The following is a 14614-nucleotide window of genomic DNA, read 5'->3' as shown; positions in this document are numbered from 1 at the left end:
TACATCGTTTGGGTCACCTCCTTGATGAAATCATCAACAACAACTTCATCTTCTACATGATACGTTGCGATTACACCATATTTCCGGTGTAGAGTTGGAAGAACACCAAGCATCCCTATTATCTCTTTTTGAACTTCTCTAAATTTAGCATTAGTGTATATGTTCTGAAATATATTTTCAAGTGGAGAGATCGAGATGATGGGAACTGTGATGTTGAATGAATGGAAGTCCACCCCATTTTCATTTTCAATCTTCTTTCGCAATGGATTATAAAATTGATCGACAAACTTTTTTAAGTTTGTCCTTGGATGTACGTAGTCATCGAAGAAAGCATTCATGCTCTCGCTTCGTTGGGTTGTACTCATCCCAATCCAGAAGATTTCTTTCAAGAATACCGGTACCCAATACGAACGCTCAGCGTATAAACTCTACAACCAAGCATTTTTCTGCAAGTTGTACGTAGTAATTAAAACTTCCCAACTATTTTCAAACTCCCTTATGGTTTGAGACTCATACACACACTTTAGCAAATTAGTTTTCAACCCAGTTTTGTATGCATAATGTGAACCAAGTTTTTCAAGTACTTTTTTTTAGTATATGTCACAAACAATATATGTATTGTGTATTGGGAAAGATGAGAGCAATCGCATTCTTCATAGCTCTATCTTGATTTGTAATAATGGCCTTTGGAGCTTCCTCATCCATACAGTTTAGCCAAGTCTAAAACAGTCATGCAAATATTTCTGTATCCTCGTTAGAAATTAATCATGCCCCAAAAGAATTGACTGACCATGGTGCTTTACACCAACAAACAGTGCAAACGGCATCCTAAACTTATTTGTTAGGTATGTGGTGTCGAATGTCACAACATCATCAAAATATTTATAGGCTGCCCTACTCCGTGCATCTGCCCAAAAGACATTCTTCAACCTCCCATCATCATCGTGGTCGATGTCTGAAAAGAATCCATCATTTTTGTATTGCATTGTTCCCAGTTTAGAAGATTTCTTTCAAGAATACTGGTACCCAATACGAACGCTCAGCGTATAAACTCTACAACCAAGCATTTTTTTGCAAGTTGTACGTAGTAATTAAAACTTCCCAACTGTTTCCAAAATCCCCTATGGTTTGAGACTCATACACACACTTTAGCAAATTAGTTTTCAACCCAATTTTGTATGCATGATTTGAACCAAGTTTCTCAAGTACTTTTTTTAGTATATGTCACAAACAATATATGTGTCATGTATTGGGAAAGATGAGAGCAATAGCATTCTTCATAGCTCTATCTTGATTTGTAATAATGGCCTTTGGAGCTTCCTCATCCATATAGTTTAGCCAAGTCTAAAACGGCCATGTAAATGTTTCCGTATCCTCGATAGAAATTAATCATGCCCTAAAAGAATTGACTGACCATGGTGCTTTACACCAACAAACAGTGCAAACAGTATCCCATACCTATTTGTCAGATATGTGGTGTCGAATGTCACAACATCATCAAAATATTTGTAGGCTGCGCTACTCCGTACATCTGCCCAAAAGACATTCTTCAACCTCCCATCATCAGCGTGGTCGATGTCTGAAAAGAATCCATCATTTTTGTATTGCATTGTTCCCAGTCCAAAAAATTTCTTTCAAGAATACCGGTACCCAATATGAACGCTCAGCGTATAAACTCTACAACCAAGCATTTTTCTGCAAGTTGTCCGTAGTAATTAAAACCTCCCAATTGTTTTTAAACTCCCCTATGGTTTGAGACTCATACACACACTTTAGCAAATTAGTTTTCAACCCAGTTTTGTATGCATGATGTGAACCAAGTTTCTCAAGTACTTTTTTTAGTATATGTCATAAACAATATATGTGTCGTGTATTGGGAAAGATGAGAGCAATCGCATTCTTCATAGCTCTATTTTGATTTGTAATAATGGCCTTTGGAGCTTCCTCATCCATACAGTTTAACCAAGTCTAAAACAGTCATGCAAATGTTTCCGTATCCTCGATAGAAATCAATCATGCCCCCGAAAGAATTGACTAACCATGGTGCTTTACACCAACAAACAGTGCAAACGACATCCCATACCTATTTGTCAGGTATGTGGTGTCGAATGTCACAACATCATCAAAATATTTGTAGGCTGCCCTACTTCGTGCATCTGCCCAAAAGACATTCTTCAGCCTCCCATCAACATCGTGGTCAATGTCTGAAAAGAATCCATCATTTTTGTATTGCATTGTAGAAAAATATTGACGAAGGGCTTCAGCGCCACATTTCCCAAGTCAAAGGTGGCATACCTTATCAATATAATTACGACAATTTTTTTCACTGAATGGAAAGTTCTCAAACCCACCCGCTTCTTGCACAAGTGCTGCAAAACTCTTGTTCAGTCTGATGCCAGCCTGATCATTTGTATCTAACACTCTTTTAACAGACTCGCTCACTTCTCTATTGCAGCGAAAGAATCTCGACTTTTGTGAACTTAGGTCGTGATTGTGAGAAATGCGAACACTCAACAACTTTAACACTCCATCCATGAACGTAGCATTTATCTTTTCCTTACAGTCAGTTTTTGACGTCGGATGTGGCCTCGCAACATTTGTCATCCGATTTTGTGCCTTCCTACCACGAGAACAACAAAGCATGATATATTTGAGGCTCTCATCCTCAAACCTATGACTCCTTTTTGTCATTATCCCAAAACTGCATTGTTTCCCATAGTCTTTATAATAAGAAACTAACTCGTCTTGAGATTTGAAGATCATCCCTACCTTCGACCCCTCAATGATATCGGCCCCCTCATTATGCACTGTATTTTCTATCTCGGCCTCATTGTTATTTTCGGATTCAGAGGATGTAGACAAGATTTCAACCTCCCTCAAGTCAAGTGTGGGCTCTTGAATTTCTTCAACATGGTTGGAGCTTATGGAATACCAATCAAAGAGAGAGGAGCTGATGACTGAAATTTCAGCATAAGATTTTCCTGCAGTTTACAACAATAAAAATCAATATTTAAATCGATAGAAGCATTTTTAAAAATACACCCTACTCAAAGAATGAATTAATCACCTGACAAGTCTATGAAGATGGGTTGGCATTAGGACAAGGTAGGAAAGGTGGTAACAAAGCATGTAGCATTGGTGCATGGCCCCCATGCATATAGCTTGAGAAATCTGGATAAAAGGATATTGGTATCACCTAATATATAGATCAATAATGAAAATTAATTAAAGATGTAGTAATAAATATAGACATTAATAAAACTATGGTGTCAAATTAATATTCAAAGTACCTGGGATGTTTGATTGATAGATGCATTTGTGCTAGGAGGCGTTGACAAATATGTATAAAATGGTCTTGGTATCACCTAAGATGTCAACAACCATGTCATGATAATGAGCAAACAATTTGAAAGAGGTGAGAATACTCTACATACCTGAGTTGATGAATTAATTGATGGATTTGTGGCAAAAGGTGTTATAGGAGATGCATGCTTTTTCCCTTTCCCTTTCTCCATCTACATGGTATTTACTAATATTTTAGAACAAATCAGAACTTTTAGGAGAACCCAAAAAAAAAAAAAAAAAAAAAAGCCTCCCATTTAAATGAAATTACTCAAATGATATACAACATCAAGCAAGAAAACGACTTTAATAAATTAAGAATATGTATTTCAGGTTTTTTTTTTTTTCAACTGATAAAAGTTTTCACTTCTAATTACCACTCAATTATTAACATTTATACTAAAACTCAATAATTATATGGTCACAATAAACTCATCCATTGTTTAAGGAATCGCCTCTTGAACTAAGATCTTCCCCCCATATGGAAGTTAAGAGTTTGTTGGGCGAGTTTAATCTGTTTCTTGTATCCTTCTTGAAAAATATGTAATAATGTTATTCAATAAATTAGATAAAAGCATCAAATAACAATTAGGAATAGTTGATTGAAATATTTAAACAAATATTTCTTCATACTTATATTGTACTGTAATGAATTCTTGACCACTCAAATTCTGAATGAAAAAAAAAAATAGTGGACGAATCATCCTTTGCCTTGAAATAACGACTTTACTAAAATCTGGTTCCAACACTATTTTTGAGATTGATACATCGACATTAAAACTTAACAAAAATTTAAATATATTCATTTCGGGCGAAAACCAATTAATAGAGATATGTTGGATCCAAGATCCAAGGTCCATTAGTTCATGAAGTTGGGTCCAAGGTTCAGTTGTATCTTTTAATGAATTTATCTAGTATAAACAAAAGCAAATACATAATGTGGATTGTTGGATATAGAAAAAGAGACATCTAGATATCTTGAAGCATATGATACATGAATTTGCTATCTCAGAACTCAACAAATACTATTTGAGATTGTCGCGTGCAGAAGAGAATGTCGCGTGCAAAGGACATCGTCAGTATAGAGGAAACATGCCAAAAGGTAGAGGAAGAGATTTAGGAGAGGTAAATGAAAAATCAGAAAATAGGTTGCTTGCGTTAAGGAGAGAGCATAGACATAAAATGAATAAGACTTACTTTTTTTTTTTTTTTTAACTAAACATCTAACAACGCCACCTCAGCATGGTGCGCGATGGTTACGAACGTTTGTACGTAGCTCATATTTTTATAGTAGTTAAGATTGTTTAAAAAATATTAAAATATAAATAAATAAAAAATATTAAAATTCAATTAAGGTACGTTAACGCTGGCCGGCCGATTGCCACCTGGCCCACCTTGCATTAATAAATGCCTTTTTAAGTTCCATTGACCCCGGAGAAAGGGGAGGGGTGTCAGAAAATGGCAAAATGCTGGACAATAATGGACTGGAGTGGATTCGAATTCCAATTGAATGGTTGTTTATAGAAAAAATAAAAGATTTATACATGTTTAGATAAATTTAGTATAAGTTTTTGTCAAAAAATAAATCTCATTTTGAAAAAATAAAAAATTATTTTTAAATAGAATTTATTTAAAAAATATATATTTATCTATTTAAAACTTATAATTAACGGTACTAAAAGAAGAAAACGAACAATTAATAAGCATAAAAAAGGAGGGGAAAGTTGACTAAATAAATTGTATGTTATTGATGTGAGTGTAGATGTCAGCTAGGCATCAATTTTGGGTATCGGTTGAAACCCATTTACATCTGCTTTTCATGATGTAGGTGAGATTCCCCAAAACGCATTATTTGAACACTCTTGAATTTTCAGTATCGATAAAACTGTGCAGTAATTACAGAGAGGGAGAGAGAGAGAGAGAGAGAGAGAGTTGCGATATTATCTCAAGTTTGGAAGTGTGTTGCTACCAAAGAGCAAGAAGGGTCAACCCAATGTCACTACGAAGTACAAACAGAACAATTCCATGCACCTCACCATGCGCAAAATTGCTGCAAAATGATCAGCCTGTAAGAGTCATGCTCGATCTAGCTAGAGCGTGAGTTTTAGGCGCCGAAACGCCTTAGAGCTTTCGGGAGCTACATGCACCTCACCATTGAAACCCCAACTCCTGAATGCATGGCTCTCATGCCAGAGTCACGTGCAGATTTCTAGACACACTCAAAGCCTAGTTGATGTTTTCTATCTGGCTATGTTACAGTTTTCCTAAACCATTTTAAAGAAACGAATGCAATGAAAAACAAATAAACACAGAATCTATCATGGTACCGAAGCCAGCCCCCCAACTGATTGTCCAAAACCGTTATTTGAGAGAGCTCTCCTTTTTGTGGGGGATTGGTCTCATAGCTTTATTTTTCATTTTATGCACTGTAATGGAGCGTTTATCGGAAACCCTACCTCCTCTTTTATGTATCTTGTTTCTTTTATTTTAATGAAATGCTTAGGTAGGAAGAATAAATAATTCTTTGGGTGAAATCCCACTTCCAGCTCAGGAATGGCAAATTGGAGAGCTAAAGATAAAGGGTGAGAACTAGGGAATGCCGCATGAGTAATTTCAGAATGTTGCTGTTAATTTTCCTAAAAATGTAATAAAGTGCACCTCTAACATGCAAGAAGCTGAATAATAAACCATACACGTGAATATTGGACTTCTTAATTACGCAACAGTCAACAAGCCAAGACCATACTATATTATAGGGGGCACTGTGATTGTCTCAACATGTGGGTAACATTAAGAAGCTCTTTAGTAGCCTATTTCTCCCCTCCTACCCTTGGTGCTGTGGCTAGGAAAATGTTGCCTGTGAAGGAACCAATTATTATGACTCATAAAATACATGCCGGATCAGACAGTGCCACTCTATCACCACTGAGATTCTATAAGGAGTATGTTTAGATTATTGAAGAAGTGAATGGCAGTAGATGGAGAAAACCATGATCAAGTTTCTGGAACCTTTCGAGCATAGGCCAGCACCATCACGAAATCCTTGGCCGGGGACCCAATGGAGGCTGGAACTTGTTCTGATGTTGATGTTGTCCGTACCCACAAATCAACTAAATTATGTAGTCTCCAGGTGGGGACAACTGGCTGTCCCATGCATTTGATCTCAACCTGCAAGAGTATCAACTGAGTTGGTTAGCAATAAGTGGACTGGAAACACCAACCTTTGTTTATGGAAATATTATCCAATAAATACCAAGGCAAGTGCATTGGTGTTACTTCATTGCAGTACTGCAGGCTACATTGCTTGTTAATAATTTAAGGAATGCAACAATTATTTTGTTTATAGTCCAGGGGACCATCATCCAGGACAGGATTAAAATCTGAGACTGCAAAGTCAAATTAGTTATTTGAGTCTAGAGAGTCGATCGCTGAAGGTAGGATTGTATCAAGCCACCACTCCAAGATCATACTTAGTTGGGATCAAACACTGAACAATGACCCACATTTTGTTTGTTATTCAGCAGGTGAAAGGACATTACGAAACGTATACTTTTGTTAATATAACCCATGAGGCAGCGTTTATGCTAAATACTCTACCTAAACTATTCCAGCCGAAAAATGAAAAATTTAATTTCCCATTTTAAAAGAAAAAATCTAAGGAAAAACTGACTGGGAACGCACCTCTTCAAAAGACATGCAACATGTTATAATCTTAGATTCTTAGCTCTTAAAGACAACTACAATTAGATTTTAGTATTTAAATTGCATAAAAGATATAAAAATATACAAGGTCAAACCAAGAGATATTATGCACCACAAAAACTAAACAGAACAGTAAAACCTTTCTCGTCAGTTTTCTACTTAATCAAAGATTGTCTTTCAAATCAGATTTATCCACTCACCTCAACTGCACTGGTAAGATCTAGCTTCCTCATCACATATTTTTGGATAAGTGAAACAGGTACATTCCCATCCCTGTGACAAAAGAAACAAACACGACAAATATAAATCCTGGGCACCACTAACAAAACCAATTTCCAAGGTAGTTAAATTTTCCATTATTGACATTGTAGGTAGGCTTCTTGATTGCATGCTACACATGCAAGAGAGGATAAAAATTGAACTTACAGTTCCTGTTGAGATTTGTGAAGCTAACAACAACAACTATACCAAGAAAAAGAGAATAGAAAAATAGAAAATTTGAACATAGGAATTTATGTGGTTCAACAATGTGCCTACGTCCACAAGAGTGAGTGGCTGCATTGTCAATACATGAGAATAAGTACATGGTTATGAGGGTTGTTGCTTCTAGGCAAACGTCTTGGCTTTCTCTGCAGACTGCACCCGTACCTCTTCTATTACAGAGCAGTCATTTATATAGGCGTTAGCAGGTGTTCTAGGCTGCTCCCGAAATTCTACTTGTACAAAAAACTGAAAATTCCAAATCTAGCCCTACTGTACTGCAAGGGCTATGCCCTGCCCCTCAACCTATTGAACCAACCAAGCTGAGCCTAATATATAACTATAAAAAGAAATCAATAATTCTTCTGTTTTCCCCCTGCAAACAAACACACTAATTAAGCAAAATGAGCCAGCTCTTGCCGTTATGCTTCCACAATGGGCTTTTAATCCTAGAACCTCAGTGTTACTCTCCATGCTCCTTATACAGAACATGAGCCACTTATTCATACAGTTCCATATTTTCAATATGGAAAAAAGAACAATTTCCATTTGGTCTACACATACTTATAATGTACTAAAACATGCCAGAAAAATTTATATGTACTGTCATCATCTTGACATAGATGGTTCAGCTCTATTAAAAAAATACATTTTTGTGATCTTCCCTCTCCCAAAACAAGATGTATATCTAGGGAGAAAACTGAGGATTATAGATTCTAGACAGTTTCATATGAGATACGTAACTATCATAGGGACCTAAAGGTGATTCAAGCAACTTGTTTGAAAACTTTCCAGCTCAAAATAAAATGGCGTTTGAATTGGCTGAGAAGCAGCACACTCAGCACAATGGTTGATATGAGAGCTGAAAAAAGACCAACCCCATGTTCAAGGCTTGTGACAGCAGCTGAAGAATATATTACTTAGGAAGCTCAGCTCGACCTGATCACCAGGAGTATCCATGATATGGACACTCAAAATATTTAAAACTACAATCACTATAGCAGTGTTTATCATATGTGTGAAACCTGTAGCTCAATATCAAGTGAAGGACTTCCCCCTGGAGGTTTTCAGGGCTAATCAATTACAATAACTGATTTCAGAACAGTTTCGAATTTGGATGAGTCTGCAATTTCTGTTATTTATAAATGTAACACCGACACATACATACTCCATCAAAGTAATTAGATGAGATGTCAAATCAATGACTAACAAGTTAAGGTCTTTCTTTATATATGTGTCCACCGTGTCTCTAATATTGGCACCAAAAGCAGTCAAAGTTCAAGTGGGTGTTAATATTATCTCAAAGTTTAAAGGCTACATAATTATATTTTCCTACATATAGATTATAGCTGCGTAAATAAGCTTGTACAAATACACGCTAATATATTGAATTGATCATACATGCTAAAACAACAAGGAATGAACTTATTTCATCAAGTACAACAAATAAAGCCTAAAAACATATAAAAGGCGAAAGAAACTTACTTTATTCTTAAGTAGTTTACGGGAATTTGTGGCAAGGGTACACTTCCTTCTCTGAAACCATCAATACCAAGCAATAAATAAAGGAGGTCTACGTTTCCAAGCAAATTCATCCAATTTTCATAAAATGATAATAGTAATAATAATAATAATAATTTAAAGTTTAAAAGCTAAAGTTGTTTCTCACTGGTCTTCAGAAGCTACTAGAGAAAACCAAACTGGACCAGGTCTTCCTTTGGGTTTTGCACTGGCAGCATCCAGCACAGCTTGGGGTGAAATACTTGATTCTCCAAAAGCAGGTTCCCTCTTCCGGCGAACCCTTCTCAGAATTTTGGGTTTTACTATTTCCGAAGAGGCAGGATCAGTGATATTCATTTCATCCTCAACTTTCAACTTGCGTTTAATTTCCTTAATTTTGGATTTTCGCACATGACCTTCACTCTCATTAGCTTGCATAGGTTCTAATTTAGCATCAGACCCCTGTGAATTAGACTTGAAAGATTTAGTCCTATTTGCAACTTCCACCAGATAGTTTAAAGGTTTCCAGAGATCCAATTTTGCTTCCCATGGTTCAGGATCATTCTCTATTTCTTTCATGGAGGTGGAATGGCTAGGCTCACCAGGGGAAGAACACTATACATGTCAAATATAAAAGCATGAAAATTATTAGTAAAATGGGGCAGATGCAATCTTTCTGAGCCACTGGAAAAGGAAAACCATGTAGGCAGACTGGAAAATAAAAATCATGGCATAAGAAAAGAAAACAGAATGCTGGCCTCCTTTTACCTGCCCAGTATTTTGTGGAAACTTGTTTGAAGTCTCAGGTGAGCTTGAACTTTCTGGATGATCATCCACAGAATCTTCCTCCTTTTTAATGGGTTTCTCAATGGAAAACCTGGAGCCTTTTAAAGCAATGGCCTTTCTTGCAACAGCTCTTGATCTTCTTCCAGTCATGGTAGCCTGGTTTGACACTCTGGGAGTGCTGACCACCAATGATGATAATGATCTCTCCTTTCTTCTGGCTGGTAATGTATTTGAAGGCACAAATTCAGGTGCGTTTACCTTTCTTCTTTTCAGAGGGAAAATCTTTGTCCTTACATCTTGCAAATTGTGGTCCGGCCTGATGATCAAAGATCAATAAGTATGGATAACTATCAGACAAATTCACATCTAAAGCATCCACTTAACTGGGGTTAATATACTAACTGAATCTGCATGCTGCTCAGTGAGCATATTTTATAGTTTCCACAGAATGGAACGTGGGATGAGAAATGGAAATTTGGCACAAGAAGAACTGGAATTTATGATGTTATATATCAAGCACATTTAAATGAATGCAAATCCACCCTCTTGCATACATGCAGAAGAGCTGTATAAGCAGAGCTCTCAGAGAGAATCAAGAAATTGCCAGAAATGCTGAGAGCATCATAAATATTAACACTTGGAAACATAATATAAAAATATGTTCTGACATGCCACACGCCAATAGGTATGAAATGTGCAAATTCAACACATATTACTGTGTTTCCACATTCTTAGATATTACCAACATTTTAATACCTACCTAGCACCAAAAGGAACACCTAAATTTTACGACAAAATCTTGACAAATTGGCATTCTCAGATTAAAAAAAAAAAAAAATTGCAGGCATATGGTATTAGCCTTATACATATACAATGTCATTAATCATTAAACAACTGCCTCTAAAGCACTAGCATATGGAATGATAGATAATATAGCCAGCCAATGATATCAACCAGAAGTTATCACTTGTTATGCAACCCCAATTCATGCAATATGTAGCTCAGCTAACACCATGTTGGAAGTAAAGCCACTTAGAAAGGGAGAGATTGTATTTGTTGCTGAGATTGTATAGTGTTGAGATCCAACCTTAATTTCTCCAGTGGGACACAACCCAGATCAATGTTGCATATTGGACAGCATTCTAATTCCTCTTCAGAAATCTTATTATATATGCACTTCCTGCAAACTGGATGAAGTTCAAAATACAAATCATCTGACATCTGTTCATATTGAGTCGATAATATATAAAGAACTATGAAAAAAAGAAATATGTCAATATCAAGTGTTCAAACTCTTCAGCTTGGTAAAAGAGGCCAGCAAAGTTAAGAGGAGGCAAAGCAGATTTTGAGTTATTTATAGATACAGAGCATCACTTGCTACAGATAGACACTATACACTAGCGTTTCTGGGTTAAGACCACTCAAACAAAGATAAACAAAAAAACATGTAAGGGCAATGAAAGAATATATTATCATACTTAAAATCTCCTTTTTCTACGTAAGGCTTACAATAGCTGTATATACAGTCTTGCCCTAAAGTGTCTTCTGACCGACTTGATCGAGCAATTTACATTATGGATTACAGACAAAAAGAGAATTGAAGGATCGCTTGATCCTCAATTTCCCGCGGCCAAACTGTGTTAGTGTCTCCTGGCCTCGCACATAGGCAAGCACATTGCACACCCAAAGCCCAGCTAAATCTAGCATGTACGAGGATTTAATCCCAAGCGCTCTTGCAGGGGTGTAATGCTGCATAGTTACTATAACAAAAGGCCCTCCAATATTATCAGTATCAATCAACCATCCAAATCTTTCTTTACCACGTATATTTATGAAACAGAAACTTGTTTACAGAAAGTAATAGATCGATCGAATGATTTTAATTTTCAAGTACGCAGAGAGAGAGAGAGGAACAAGAAACAAAGATCCGATGAACATCAAAATACTAAAACCGAATGCCCAGAACAATAGGAGCCAAACCCAGAAAAAAAAAAAAAAAACCCCGAAATAATGATAACCCAGATAAACAAACCCACAAAATGACAGAACAACTCACCAGGATAACAGAAATTTTCAAAATTGGCATCATAAACACAAAACAAACAAGATTTAAACCACAAAGAAACAGATTAGAGAGACTCACACGTATGAAGGCATTCAGATATTGTAGTGGCATCTCTGAAGAGCTTCTTGCATAAAGGACAAGTCATGCACGCCACAATCGTCTGCCTCCTCACCTTCACCACCTGATTCGCCATTTCCACCACCCGAAGCCTCTCTGAACCACGTGTTCACACACTGCATGTCACCACCACAAGCACACACGCAGAACTTACGTCCATTTCTCTATGCTCACCTGCATTAAACCCAGTGACGACGCACAAACGAGCGCAATAATAAGCCAACAAAGACCACAAATAGCGCAAGAAAAACGAAGAAATTAATGCATAGTTGCGTACAGAGAAGCAATATGGTTCCTGATCGGTGGAGAACCCGAAGGCCTGGTGACTCAGGAGCGTGAGATTATCAGGTGGGCGGGTGAGATTCGTGGGGATTTGACGTGGGTTTTTCTTGTATTTCTCGTGTGGGAGAGAGAGACAGAGGGCGATATAGAGGGGCGTGGCTGATTGATCTGAATCGAGGGGAGGAGAGGCTATCTTCGTTGAAAATAGCATGAACTAGGAGAGTTCCTTTCTTTTTATATACAATTTAATTTTTCTCAAAAATAAAAAAGAAAAAAGAAAAATCGAATGTGTGTCAGTGTCTGTTGTTTTTTCTTTTATTATTTCTAATTCGAAAATCTTTAAGGGTCTTTAAACAGTATGAGAGAGACTCGTTCACCTCAACAGCTGCTAACTGGGAAGAACTTCATAATAAGTCCAGACTAAGGATAACGTGCGCCGTGGGTGTCCTACTAAAAATAGATGCGCACGGGGTTACGTGTACGCGACGGCGAGTTATGCTGGAGCGAATGTTAACGTGTGCGCCTATGCCTTGCATGTTAGCGACTGCCGCCGACGTGGAACTGAGATACAATTTATACGCTCACGCTGAGGATATAGGATTAATAGATAAAATTGGTTAGAAATTATTTATTATTATTTACTTATGAATTAATTATTTGATGTAACATTAAAAAATATTAAGAGGATAAAAAATAAAAATAATAATAAATATAATTTTTTAAAACTTTGAAATGGATATTTTGATAGGTGTCAAGATAGATATAATCTTATAGATCTTTTTAAAAACAACAAAAAAGTAATGTAAAGGTTAATATAATCTACTTTAGACGAGTTTAACAAAAATTCAATTCCCATGAATGCAAATCATATCTTTTGATATATGATAATTAAAGTAGATAATAACACATCTGGCTAGTAGTCTTGTTGAGATGGGGTGGTCAATTTTAGTTGCAAATACTCTTTTCGTTACTATTAATTGATCGTAAAAATTCGTTTTTCTTGTAGTGAGGGTAGGATAAAAAAGTTAGGATTCTAGCTTTATATACCTAAGCGAGCGATGAAAATTCAGGTGGTGGGCACCTTGCTCGGAACCTACCTTCTCATGTTTATAAATTTAGATTGGGTTTGAGTATTGAGAATGAATTGTTGAGATATATTGTGAATAGTAATAAAAAAAAATAGATAAAAATTAATAATAGAATATTAAATAATAATAAAAAGTAATAAATACTAAATAGTAGAACAAAATAAATAAATAATAATAATAAAATAATAAATAATAATAGAGTATGTTGAGAAATGTTGAGGGACAAGCAGATTGCTCACTCGTTTCCTGGCAGTACGCGTAATTGTTCTCCACCCCATACTATATTACGTTAAAATTTGAGAGTTTTAATTAAAAAATTAAAATTTTAATGTTATTATTCATCTCATATATTTGTATTTTTAGTAATATTTATTACGGGATATATTTAAGTGACTATCATTTAAATATTTGATAAAAGCAACTACTTGAAGTGTGGCACATTAGCATGCATATATATATATATATATGCATGTGTATATATATATATATATATAATATGACCATGAATGATAATATTAAATTAGGGTGAAAAGACGTAACATTTTTAAAAAAAATTAAAGAGTTGTGCTAGGTTGCAACCTAGAAATGACTGCTAGGTGTGCCACCTAGCACATTTGGATTTTTTTTTTAATTTTTTTAATTTCATATTTTTTAAATATATTTAAAAGATAAAAAATTACATCAATACATAAAAATTATTTTTAATTATTAAATAAAAAAAATAAAAAACGGTACACTTGAGACGGCGGCATTGTATCATTTCTCAAAAATAAATATTTAAAATCAGTTTAATTGTTGTTGGTATATTTTTTAAATAGCATGAAATATTAATATGACTGATTTATTTAGCTATTTTTCTCCCACTTTTGTATAAGAATTTGGTCAGATATTTTTCTTAAAACATCATGTTCAGTTCAGATGTTTTTGTTTTCTTGTTTATTTGGTCGCAGACAGTATTCTGTTCGCAATTGTATGCTACGCAGGAAAACATCATGAATTTGTTGCCAACTCATGAGTTTGATTTAAGAGAACAATCTTCTATTTCTTTGACGATACCATGAAAAAAACAGGAATCCTGACGTTGGCAAGTCATTCCTCTCTCTCTCTCAAAGTCTGGGCTGCACAGTTGAAAGATTCTGTGGATTTTGGCAAGTCAAAAAGGTCTGCCAAATGGCGCAATATTAACAGAGAGATCACAATTCTGATATGGAAATCAGGGTGCGCCCCTCCGGCATACAATTTTTTTTTTTTT

The 14614-nt window shown here is 35.7% G+C and overlaps 1 protein-coding gene across 1 annotated transcript; it reads right to left on the bottom strand.

The window, feature by feature from the left end:
- Positions 1 to 6008: 6008 nt before the first annotated feature.
- Positions 6009 to 12570, bottom strand: LOC122308492 (E3 ubiquitin protein ligase DRIP2-like). The gene is made up of 8 exons (XM_043121848.1): positions 12270 to 12570; positions 11954 to 12166; positions 10898 to 10997; positions 9793 to 10126; positions 9194 to 9639; positions 9010 to 9060; positions 7245 to 7317; positions 6009 to 6510 (listed from the first exon to the last, which is right to left on the bottom strand). Exons 2-8 carry the CDS (start codon positions 12066 to 12068, stop codon positions 6337 to 6339), a joined length of 1293 nt encoding a protein of 430 aa, XP_042977782.1. The 5' UTR covers positions 12069 to 12166; positions 12270 to 12570; the 3' UTR covers positions 6009 to 6336.
- Positions 12571 to 14614: the final 2044 nt, after the last annotated feature.

Source organism: Carya illinoinensis, chromosome 4 (assembly GCF_018687715.1).
Source record: "Carya illinoinensis cultivar Pawnee chromosome 4, C.illinoinensisPawnee_v1, whole genome shotgun sequence".
In the NCBI taxonomy this organism is placed as follows: Eukaryota; Viridiplantae; Streptophyta; class Magnoliopsida; order Fagales; family Juglandaceae; genus Carya; species Carya illinoinensis.
The sequence above is the reverse complement of the archived record's forward strand: the minus strand, read 5'-3'. Positions and strand labels throughout refer to the sequence as shown.

What these genes read in the sequence shown, in the direction of transcription:
- LOC122308492 (XM_043121848.1), bottom strand. Translation starts at nt 12,068, where the DNA reads ATGGCGAATCAGGTGGTGAAGGTGAGGAGGCAGACGATTGTGGCGTGC. An exon ending in TTCCACAAAATACTGGGCAG is followed by an intron (nt 9,640 to 9,792) that starts GTAAAAGGAGGC and finishes TGACATGTATAG; the next exon opens with TGTTCTTCCCCTGGTGAGCC. An exon ending in GTAAACTACTTAAGAATAAA is followed by an intron (nt 7,318 to 9,009) that starts GTAAGTTTCTTT and finishes CTTTTGTCACAG; the next exon opens with GGATGGGAATGTACCTGTTT.